The 12,009-nt window shown below is 50.5% G+C and overlaps 1 protein-coding gene across 3 annotated transcripts in view; it reads left to right on the top strand.

Annotated features, from left to right (window-relative positions):
* Positions 1 to 12,009, top strand: part of CAMSAP3 (calmodulin regulated spectrin associated protein family member 3) — a 529,863-nt gene that overhangs the window by 360,778 nt on the left and 157,076 nt on the right. For all 3 annotated transcript variants that reach the window (XM_069603871.1, XM_069603873.1, XM_069603872.1), the window contains exons 3-4: positions 6,743 to 6,877; positions 9,089 to 9,172. In XM_069603871.1, the coding sequence (XP_069459972.1) occupies positions 6,743 to 6,877; positions 9,089 to 9,172 (219 nt within the window). The remainder of the gene's footprint in view (positions 1 to 6,742; positions 6,878 to 9,088; positions 9,173 to 12,009) is intronic.

The following is a 12,009-nucleotide window of genomic DNA, read 5'->3' as shown; positions in this document are numbered from 1 at the left end:
GACCAAGAAACAACGGTAGCATATTCAGACTTCGAGGAGGCAGTAGAACTGGTCAGGAAAGCGGGAAAAGGGGCATGGATGGCGTTCCGCCTGTTGCCAGTCAACGTCTCGAGGAAGGTTATATTGGCATTGGGAGGGGGAATACTTCATCGACAACTGCCTCCCGATGGGGTGCGCCATCTCAGGCGCATATTCTATCGTAGAAATAACAAGCAAGTGGGGTTTTCCTCTGGCGGAGGAGAAAACGGTGGGCCCAACGCTGATTATCCAATTCCTAGAGAGAGATTGACTCAAAGGAAGGTGTTGGATTCCGGTGACAAGATGACGGATCTGCTAGCGGCAGTGGGAGAATTGCAAGCGCTGGCAGGAAAGCGGAACGTCGCAGGGAGAATCATACCACAGGGGAGGGCGTTCCAGAGAAGTATTGAGCTGAAAACGAGAGGTGCTATAATCGGGGCACCACAGAGTCAGGTTAGGTGGAGGAATCAAAGATCTGGAAGTGTGGGAAGAACTGCTGAAATCTTCAATGGGTTGGTGATATGGCAATCGCCGGTGAACGAGGAAGTAAAGGGTATTGTTCACCATGCAGCAGGTGGCTTTGGGTTTGGCGCAATACTGGGGAAACAATGGTGTGCAGGCGAGTGGCCAAAAAACATGGCAGGTGGTGGAAGGGACAAAAAACATAACGCTGTGGAGCCCTCCCCGATATGGGTCGCGTTATGCGCATGGGGGGGGGGAGAGCTAGGGAACAGGGAGTTAACAGTATAGTCAGATAACATGGCGGTGGTGCATGTGTTGAATAAAGGAAGTGCGTCAGGCATAATAGTGTTGGAATTAAGGAGGGCAATCACGCTGAAAAGCATAAGAATGTATAGATGCATAAAGGTGAGGCATATCGACGGGGAAGAAAATATGGTGGCTGATTCAATCTCAAGCTTGCGTGGGAAACATTCAGGGAGCTAAGACCAGACGCCGGCAAGGAAAGAACGCCCACGCCACGGAAGGCATGGGTCCCGGTGGAGGCACTAGAAAGGAAAGCACGGTTGGCCACAAGGTCGACTCAAAAGAAGTGGGAGAAGAACAGAGAAAAGAAAGGTTCCTCGGCAAGCTGACCAGGAACGCCCTAACGTACAAGACGGGTAAGAAGTACGAAGAGCATGTAAAAGATGGGTTGGTGGAAACAGGTGTAAAAGAGGTGGAAAAAATTGCTATTTGAAAACAATGTGTGAATTTCTCAGAGGGGCATTTGCCAAAGGGAAAAAGAAAAGTGGTAAAAAGATGTGTTGTAAAAGAGGTGGAAACATTTTTATTGATAAAGGTGGCATTGTCTCAAAGGGGCATTTACCAAAGGAGAAAAGGAAAAGCTGGTTGGTGGAAACAAGGTAAAAGAAGTAAAATTGCAATTAAAGAAATGTGTGAAATTCTTGACGCAAAGGGAAAAAGAAAAGATGGGCGTCGGCGCACCACAAAAGTGTCTGGCATACAGAACCCAACCGACAGCACTAGAATAAAATATGCTATGAGAGGAGGGGCTAAATTAGAGGGGAAGAAGCCAGGTAACAGTAGCCGGGTGACCTTTGGGAAGCTGATAATTCTGTTAAAAGTATTACGAGAGGCAAGTAGCAGCACAGGCGAAGCCGCGCGGTTCTGGGCAGCACCTTGCGCTGGCATATTACGGGGCTTTCAGGGTAGGGGAGCCGGGGGCCAGTAATACGGTGGTAAGAGACAGCCTGGGATGTTAGTATGGGAGACAAGGGGATGTCTATAAAGCTAGAGAAAGCTAAAGCATACCAATCGGGGGAGAGCAACAGACCAAAATTACAGGAGAGAGAAGGACCACTGTCCCAGATGCATCACACAAGAATTCCTAGACCCCCGACCAGAGGTCGACGGGCAGCTATTAATGCATAGGGACGGCAGCGATTACATCCTGGTGAGGCCTCCCGGGGATGCACTGGGAGGACATTCACGACTGGCTGTCGGTCCGGATAGTTGTCGGGGATCCCCTCCCCCCCCTGAGTATCTGGTTATACACCTCGGAGGGCACAAATGGGGGGAAATTACAGAGGAACATTTGCGAGCCGCGGCATAGCATAGCCCGCAGCTGGCGTAAAACCGAGATCTTTGTCAGAAATGATGCCAAGAAGGGTCTGGTATGGGGCACAGAAGAGGCAGGCAATTGAAATAGCCAGAAAGAAACTAAATAAATCAGTAGAAAAGTACTGCAAGAGCACAGGGCTGCATTTCATAAGACATGGCTTACACCGGAACAATCCGGACATGTTTCACCAGGATGGGGTGCACCTATCAAGGAAAGGGATGGGGGTTTTCCAACAACCATTTTAGGGCACTCCAAGAACGGGGTTGTAGGTAAGGGGCTTTTGGAGGGGACCTGAGCGGGCGTAAGGAACACCCGCTCGGGTGTAGCGGCATGTGCCCAGGAACGAAGGCCCAGGGATAACAAGGACTCAGGAGGAGCCTTGGGCAACTTCGGGACTGGACACAATGTGCCCAAAAGCATATGGCAGTGTAATTATTTTGTTGTGTTGTATTTTCTGTAAGAAAATAAAATGCCTACGGCCTACAACTTTTCCTTACACATAAGTTGGCTGTGATTTATTACTTAGGTAGGGATCTGGTAAGAGAAGCAAAGTGAACCCACACTACTCAGCCTATCCTTACTGCGTCCATCCCTCGGGCTGACTCTGCCTCCTTTGCCCATTCCAGTAACAGCCTCTGTTTCAGGCTGAGATTATTAGCCGTTGCTCCTCAAATAGCCAAGTGAGCATGTAGGCAGTTACTTTTAGTTAGTTGTGCCTGCTTTTAGTTGTCGCAGTTTTGTTGAAAACATAACCAGCCAGTAATTGCAAATAAGCTTCTCAAACTGTCAAATATGGGCCATTTGCGATCGCCCTGTAATGGGTTATAACATGAGCCTGCTCTTGCAGGGGCCGTGGTACCGCTATGTCAGGCAGATGAATACAACAAAACAGGAAGTGGAGGTGGGGGGGTGAAGGGCCGTGTTGAGAAAGCGCTTTGCTTGTGCCAACAGGAAAAAAACAGATTGCGGCTGCCAGTGGTGAGTGCGTGCCTGACTGGTGTTTCTTATAGGCCGTATAATGCTGCATGCGCTTGCAGTTCCTTCTTACACCACATGCACTCCATGGCAGCCGTTCTATGTTTGCTCGCTGCTGTTGAGGGGCCTGGGGTTGAGTTAGTGTTTGATCTGCTGTGAGTTATGCCGCTCCCTTGGCGTGCTATACCTACGACTACCAAGTCCTTGCTGCCGGCCACCGTGGTGCACCTGCTGCATTCTTAGTGTTACCACACGTCCCTCCGACCGCCGGTTTTTCAACAGACTGCGGCGCCTCTGCTGCAGCTCATTCCCCCACTGTCCCGACGTGTGACGGAAACACCTTCCCAGTCGCTCCCAGCCAGCCACGTAGCAGGACGCCCCGCCTGGGTCGTGAAGACTACTGACTGAGGTCTGATTGCAGCGCGCCGTGGTTCTCTTGGTTCCCTACTGCTGAAAAAGCTGGATTACAGGAGCAGAATGATTTATTGTGCAGAAGATGTGTGGCTTGTGCCACCGTTGCGCTGAGGAGTAAATGTGAGGGAGCTCACCATTCCTCCTACTCTTATGGTCCAAACCCATCCAGAGGGCATCTGAGCACCTCATTGCACTCTGTGGCGCGACCTGGCACCCACACTGCCCGTAGTGGCCGTCCTTCGGTCTTTTGCCGTCTGGACCCGAGAACCATTTCGCAGGTATTTGTCACCGGCCTCATTCCCGGCCAGGGCGCCCGTGAGGCTGGTGACTCCATTGTTCTTGCAGGCCCTCTCCCTGCCCACATTGGTGCAAAGGGGAGATGGCCCGTTTGGTTTTTCCTGCAGACCCTCCTCGCCTTCCTTTGTTGTAGGAGGGGAGGCGGCAACTTCTTACTACATGGCCCCCTCTAGGCTTATGTGCCTGGGCCTTCCACTTCCGGGGCCCAGTGAAATTGTGGCAGACGCCAGTGCACGTGAGGCTCCATTGCCGTTTGGTTTCGTTTGTGCTTCAATGCAAAAGACGAACCCACCGCGCTCAGTAGTTGCCCTGCGTGTGCTGGGAAGTGCTGTTCCTGTGCTCTGGATAGCCACTCGCTGCTTTTGCACGCCACAGCTTCAAACTCCACGGGCAGTATCGTATGGTGGTGGCCTATGCATGCAGTTTTGATTTTCCCAAAGCTTGGATCAGGGTCACTGATTCCGGTTGCGAGAATCCGTCCTTAAATACCTTCCCTAGCAAAGCCCATGTTTTTTAGAAAGTGTAATTTGCATGCGGTGGTTCACAAACATTAGCACTGACATGCTATGTCCACTGCATGCACTTTTCAACTTCTGTAAAGCGGAGTGCTAAAGTGGAGTGTAGAATGAGGCAAAATCGCATTGCCTCGCTTTTGCACTCCATTTCACAAAAGTGCAAATGCCGCCTGCATAAAACTGAATGGTTTTGCAGGCGGGAAGAGGAGGAAACATACTTCCCCACTGTAAAATGTGACGGATGTCCCGGATCAGTAAAGTGAGGCATAAAAGACTTGAATCTCGGTTTAATGCCTCAATTTACAGCTCAAGGATCTAGAAAAAGAGCTTGCAGTGTCTTGGCAAGCATTGGCTGGGAGTCCCCATACGTGATTACGTCACACTACTCCTAAAAAGCCTCTGTTACAAAGGAACCGATTCCATGTTTAATGGGATAGACCGTTGTCTCCATGCTCCTCTGCAATGGTCCCCTCATGGTGTCTCCTAGAATTGGTTTATTGTGGTACTGACCCAGTCAGTTACCCGTCACTGGCTTTAACAGGAGGAGATGTACATTTTCAAGGAAAAAACTTTAGAACTTTAATTGCGGGTCCTTTACGATGAGAACCTACCTCACCAAAACCCCTGAAATTGAGCTAAAGCCTCCTTAACTTCACACCCCCTGTTGTGCAGCCTATGACCACAATATCACTGATGACATCACATTTACATCATCTATGACCTCAAAGTTAGAATATTTGATTACATTGCAACACGAACCGGCTATGGCCATTGCCCACGGCCTTTGGCAGTGCCCACTGTATATTTTATCACATTAAGTGGCCCCAGCCTTTGGCCATTCCCCATGTACATTATAACACATTAAGCGGCAGTAGCCATGGCCATTGCCCACGGCCTTTGGCAGTGCCCACTGTATATTTTATCCCATTAAGTGGCCCCAGCCTTTGGCCATTGCCCATGTACATTATAACACATTAAGCGGCAGTAGCCATGGCCATTGCCCTTGGCCTTTGGCAGTGCCCACTGTATATTTTATCACATTAAGTGGCCCCAGCCTTTGGCTATTGCCCATGTACATTATAACACATTAAGCGGCAGTAGCCATGGCCATTGCCCACGGCCTTTGGCAGTGCCCACTGTATATTTTATCACATTAAGTGGCCCCAGCCTTTGGCCATTCCCCATGTACATTATAACACATTAAGCGGCAGTAGCCATGGCCAGTGACCACGGCCTTCGGCCACGCCCACTTTGTGTTACAGCACTCGCCAGACACTAGCCATGGCATTCGGTCATAAGCAGTGGGCCAGCCATTGGCTGTGCCCACTGCATATTGTACAACACTAACCAACCATTGCCCTTAGGCCATGCAGTGTCCACAGCCTTGGCCAAGGCCACGGCCTAAATTTATTTAGTTAATTTATTTAGTTAATCAAAGCTTTTATTAGCAAAGTCATAAATATTATGTCCGTCGTCATTGATGTAATCAGTGGTTTTATGTCACCAGTGATGTCATAGATGTAATTAGTGATGTCATAGATGATGCAATTAGTGATGTCACCAGTGATGTCGTCATTGTCGCCAGGTACACGGCGGCACGAAGTAAAGTTGGCTTTAGCTGAATTTGAGGGGTTTTGTTGCATGAAGTTCTCACCTTAATGTCCCTGCAACTAAAGATTTTTTTACTTAAATTTGAATGGTTTTGTTATTCCAGAAAAAACAAAACCTATGGATCACTGGCCATGGCCTGGGTGGGGCTGGTGAGGTCAAATCTTACTTCTTCCCTCCTACCCCTCCCCCCCCCCATATACACTTGCATCATTCAGGCTTGTCACGGCTTCTCAAAGCGTCATCACAAGACTAGCCGTACAAGGCCCGATCCTTAAGGTAAGGCAGCGTCCGCTCTGCAGGGCTTCCTGCTCTGCACTGGTGTTTGTGGGGTGCATACTCTTTAGGGCAGCACCCTTCCTTTATCGATCATATATTACTCAGATAGCCAGATGCAAAAAAGCCATACTTGCCTGTAAAGGTCTTTCCCGCGACAGACCAAACTAACGGGATGATGTAGAGAGTGGAGCTTATATGTATGCCCCATGAGAGTGGGGTGGCTGGGGAGGGGCGAAAACCGGACATGGTGGTTCCGCTAGCCAGCATATGGCCAATACCTCACATGGTTTAGGAATGGGACGATGAGCATTGGCCGTGGAGGTACTGGTGAGCTAAAGGTGGGCAACTCATGTACAGGATATGGGTGGCAGGTCTGTCCTGCATGATCCCCACTTAAATGAAGGTGTTATTATTGCAATGAAACAGGAAACGCTGGTGCAAGGTGAATGGAAATTGATTAGAAGCAGCTACTGGATTTACTGCACCACAAATTGATGTAAATCGGACTTCACCATCATGATTTGAAATGATCTGTGTTTATCTTTCATCACAGGGCACGCACCTGGCCGTGATCGATGCTCTGATGGCAGCGTTTGCAGAACATTGCACGGAGGCGCTGAGTGTGCCCGCTGCTGTGGAGCAGAGTCCAGGCGCCTGGGAGAATAAGTTGCTCTACTGGGTGGACAAGGTACCTGTACCCCCCTGCTTTGCTTCCCCAGACCAGTGCACGTCATCAACACCCACATCCTAACTCCAGACCCCCTGAGCCCTCCCCAAGCATCACTTTCCAACTCCATGCCTTCCCGGACCCTCGTCGTACATGGCAATTTAGGCTCTTCAGTGCATCGCACCCAGAAATGCATCACTCCTCAATGCCCATCAGTCATATCCCACCTCCCCGCCTTCCTATGCACCTCACCAAGCATTGCATTTCAAACCCAGGCCCTCTTGAGCACCTTTCTAAGCACACCTCCCCGCCCCCGCGCCAAGCATACCTCCCCGCCCCCAGGCCCTCGAGCACCTTTCCAAGCAAACCTCGCCACCCCCAGGCCAAGCATACCTCCCCGCCCCCAGGCCCTCGAGCACCTTTCCAAGCATACCTCCCCGCCCCCAGACCCTCGAGCACCTTTCCAAGCAAACCTCCCCGCCCCCAGGCCCTCGAGCACCTTTCCAAGCAAACCTCCCCGCCCCCAGGCCAAGCATACCTCCCCACCCTCAGGCCCTCTTGAGCACCTTTCCAAGCAAACCTCCCCGCCCCCAGGCCAAGCATACCTCCCCACCCTCGGGCCCTCTTGAGCAGCTTTCCAAGCATACCTCCCCGTCCTTAGGCCCCCTTGAGCACCTTTCCAAGCAAACCTCCCCGCCCCAGGCCCTCGTGAGCACCTTTCCAAGCATACCTCCCCGCCCCCAGGCCCTCTTGAGCACCTTTCCAAGCATACCTCCCCGCCCCCAGGCCAAGCATATCTCCCCACCCTCAGGCCCTCTTGAGAACCTTTCCAAGCATACCTCCCTGCCCCCAGGCCCTGTTGAGCACTTTACGAGCATCACTTTGCAGCCCCATGTCCTCTTCTGTATCTTACCAAGACTATCCCAACTTTCGGATCGCCTGTGACCCTCACTACGCACCCCTTAAAAAGCCCCGGTCCTATTGTGCACCTTACCAACCATTGTATCGGGGGTCGGACTGGGGCATAAAATTGTCTTGGGGATCAATGAAAAATTGCCCCTCCGTTGCAAAAGGCAATTCATTTTGTGACATGTGCATCGTACCCAAGGGGTGGGGGGGGGGATGTTTTGATCACATGTAAGGCAAATTGTGCAATTTAAAGAATATTTATTTTGCCACAATGGCCAAAACTATGAGTCGCAAAGTGAACTCATCAAACTGGTCCACATTGGCCAAAAAAAGTAAACCCAGACCCCCCCCCCTCACCCCCCTGTTCCAATCGGTGTCTCCCAAACGCAGGCCCTCTTCTGCCTAGAACTCCGCTTGCTTCCCAAGCTGGGGTCCTCGTGCACCTTAGCAAGCATTGCTCTCCAAGCCCTTCTGTAGACCTGACCAAGCATCAAATCCCAACCCCAGGCTCTCCTGTGCCCCCCACTAAACCTTTCTCAGCTCGGTCTGAAGGTTACCTACCACACATGGCACTCTAGACCCTCCTGTGCCTGAAGGTCACCACACATGGCGCTCTAGACCCTCCTGGGCCTGAAGATCACCACACATGGTGCTCTAGACCCTCCTGTGCCTGAAGGTCACCACACACGGCGCTCTAGACCTGAAGGCCACCACACACGGCGCTCTAGACCCTCCTGTGCCGGAAGGTCACCACACACGGCACTCTAGACCCTCCTGGGCCGGAAGGTCACCACACATGGCACTCTAGACCCTCCTGTGAATACTTGGCCCTTGTATATACATCATCAAACCTCTTTCCTTCTCCGGCCCCTCTAGTACAACTCTTGAGACCCCAGGCTTCCTGCTTTTTCTGTTCACCTTGAGCATTGCCCCTCCTCCTCAACTCGCCAAGCTCTTCGGCCCTTCTCCAGGGAAAATGCAAGGCCCTCCACCCTTCTCCGTGTTGGCCTCTGCATCTCACCTATGAGGGCAGCACTCCACTCTGTGTAGGTTAGCAGGGCCACCAGTACATATCCATGGGGGCGATTTTCTCCAGTGACATTTAGGTTGCCCAACCCAAGGGCTTACTCGCCCCACAGTGCTTTGAGGCCATACCAATGGCAGCAGGTGCTATGCAAATGCTGTACAACAGGAGTACATTTGGAAAAGTATTAGCATTGGAAATGAGGGGCGGGGGTGCATGTTGTATGGCACCATGTTTAATGTTTACCATTAAAGAAAAAAATGGTTGATTCAAAAATGTATGTTTTATTTTTTCTTCAGATAAATCGGAGACTTCATGAGAGCGCCGAGCGAGACCTGAGCCAAAGGCAGACCCCCACTTCAGATGGGCAGGCCCCCCCACCGGTAACTCTTGCAATCCAGAGTGCATTTCTACTGGCAGTCTCCCTCCCCCTTTACAAACCCCCAGGATTGTTCCAAGGCCATCCCTTCTTGAAAGAGCAGCCTCCGATCAATGGCCCGCATGGGATAAGGGCCCAAAGTCGGACTAGTCCATCGGGAAATTGACATTTCCTGACCCAGCAGCCAAACCTCTGCCTAGTCAACTCTTCATACCTGCAGATCCTTCTCCTGGGGTGGAACGCGGCACGCACCACATGTGCCTTATTCTTACCAGGGTGCCTTTCCTGTCCTTCCTGCCAGAGTGTGGGTTCCGCTTGTTCCTGGGGCTTTCTTCCTACCACAAAACAATCGAATTGCTTCTCTATAGATCTGGCTAATCCTGACCTCTATCTAATTCTGTATGTATTGTTTTGGATTCAATTCATTTTAGAGAAATGTTTTGGGGTCTCTGTGTAATCTCCCGAATATGAGATAACGGGGCAAGCGTGTGTGCTGAGCCTGGAGATGGTAGCGCAGCGTGCAGCTGGCACCAGTTTGTGCATCTTTATTCAGCCATTGGGTACGACGTCTTTTCATCGAAACCCGTTTTTATGACGAGTTTTTGCCGAAAACTTTTCGCAATTGTTTTTGGGTCGGGGGGGGGTGGGAGGGGAGAGGGCATATAAAGGTTTGGGGTGTGGGGGGTTGGGAATAACAAAAAAATAGGTAGAGGAAAAGGGGTTTGCGGGGAGAACCACCCCAAACATTTTTTTTTTTAAATGTTAAGCTTTCTCGACATAAACTAATAGTAAAAACGGGTGTCGATGAAATGACATAGACCCAGCCATTGGTGCTTGGCATGTCTGTTAATTTTCTATTTTCATGCACACCAAAAGACGCCTGGGCCTACAAGTTCCAACATGCAAAGTGGTGGTGCCTAAAGAGCCAGGACTGGATAAAGGGGCGCCGGATGATATGGGGTGCTTGGCAACTCTGTGGTGTAAGCCTCCTTCCTTTCCGCTACAGGGCCACGTCGCCTCCTGTCGATGGCCTGGCTATTTAACCAAAGTGTTTTTTACAGATATGAAACTTTTTGTTAATATCAACTCTTTCAATGACCACAGCAGTGCTCTCCCTCCGAAATCCCGCCCTCCCTTCCTCAACTCTACAGTCTATCCAATGGCTGGTGTCTGAAGACCCCTGAACTGGGGTCACCCTTTGCATTTAGTTGGAATCAGAACGCCTGCAAACCTTTGTTGTATTGCTTGTCACTGATCACTCTGAATTGGCTCTGAAGAGACTTCCAAGGGCCTACAAGACTCTGTAATGCCGTATTGGATAATCTTTGGAAAGGCCCCACCATTTAAAGGGGAGTAGAAGGGGCACATGCCCACTCTTGAATTCAGCAGCCCTCCTATAGCTTACGCTTTAAAGTCACATAGAGAAGTGTAATTCGCCCCTGCCAATGCCCAAAAAACATGGTCTGTCAAAACTTTTATACAGACTTAAATACTGTAGAAATGTTCTCCCATAGGAAGTCTGTGAGGAAATGACTACTGCGCTGCAGGAGTACAGGGATGAGTAGCGGTGGAAGCACCTACTCGCCCCACACTTCTACTAAACCATCATAAAGGGGAAACCTCCGCAGGAGGGCGTGAGCTGGTAGAGAAGCATTCCAACCAATAGGAAAGCACCACCACAACAAAGGAAGGCCTAGTCAAGTTTCTATAACCCTTAGGATCTTTAACTAGGCCATCAAAAATGCACACAATAAAAACGCTACTGGCCCACCCCTGTAAAGGAAAACGCAGAGAAAGCAGAAAGAAGGTGGAATTCTGGGGTTGTAGACGGGGCTGCTCAGACAAAGATTTCAGCAGCATAATATTGAAGTTAATACGCATTTCTAAAGGTAGAAAAAGAGGCCTAAAAGTCACTAGTGTCATTTAAGGAAAACTAGGTGGAGATGGTCTTTTCAGATAACTTAAGTTTGTTTTCTTTGGGGGCTCATCCAGTCGTGCTTTTCTGCATCAAACTAGGAGTATTGATGCTTTCGGCAGCAAGCCAGGTTGAGTAAGGAAGCAGCATTAATACGTTTCAACGACGCGGTCTAGTTCAGCAACAGTTTGGTGAGTCAACGAAGCAGTGGAATGGCAAGCAATGTCAGGTTGATAGAGCTGGAAGACTCGCGGCCACAGGGATGGAGAACTGATGGCTTTCCTCCGACGGTGAGCAAGCTTGACTGCCTCAACATTGCGTTACATTATTTCAGCGGCGACAACTAAGATCTGGAAATAACTGGTTAACTAGACAGGTGGTGCTATGTTCGATGCTAGAAGACTATGTGGGTCTATGATGTGGAGGCAGCAGAGTTTCGGCGTAGAGTGAGACTTGGGGAGGCAGAGTCAGTCGAGCATCGTGGTGTTAAGAGGACTCTGGTGGCCCCCTTGCAGCAGCTTGGACAGCATGGAAGGTGCCCAAACTGGCCTCCAAGTTGTTGAGATGCAAGGAGAGCCGGCGGTTACTTCCCTGATTCTGTGGTTTCTGGGAGACGGAGTCCAGGGACTCTGGCCAAGGTGTGAGTCCTTCCCAAGCAAGAACATTGGTGGAGAGCCCTTGCAGGTTCTGCCACATCCAATATGCAGGGCCCTGGGTACCTGTGCCTCAGTTACTGCAGGCCTTGTCCAGCGGCCATCCTAAATAGGCCCTTGGGGTGATGGAGAGGAGCAAACCTTCTGTCTTCACCTCTGGCAGAGGTCTTTGGTGTAGACTGTACTACCAATCGGTACCAGTGAATCTTTATTCAAAAGTGTTCCAAAGCTGAATCAACTAAACTACTATGGGGATGGTCTCTTCCCTCCCCC

The sequence above is a fragment of the Ambystoma mexicanum genome, chromosome 3q (genome assembly GCF_040938575.1).
Source record: "Ambystoma mexicanum isolate Mex_15411 chromosome 3q, UKY_AmexF1_1, whole genome shotgun sequence".
NCBI classification, from domain to species: Eukaryota; Metazoa; Chordata; class Amphibia; order Caudata; family Ambystomatidae; genus Ambystoma; species Ambystoma mexicanum.
Note: the sequence above shows the minus strand (reverse complement) of the source record. Positions and strands in the feature narration are given on the sequence as shown.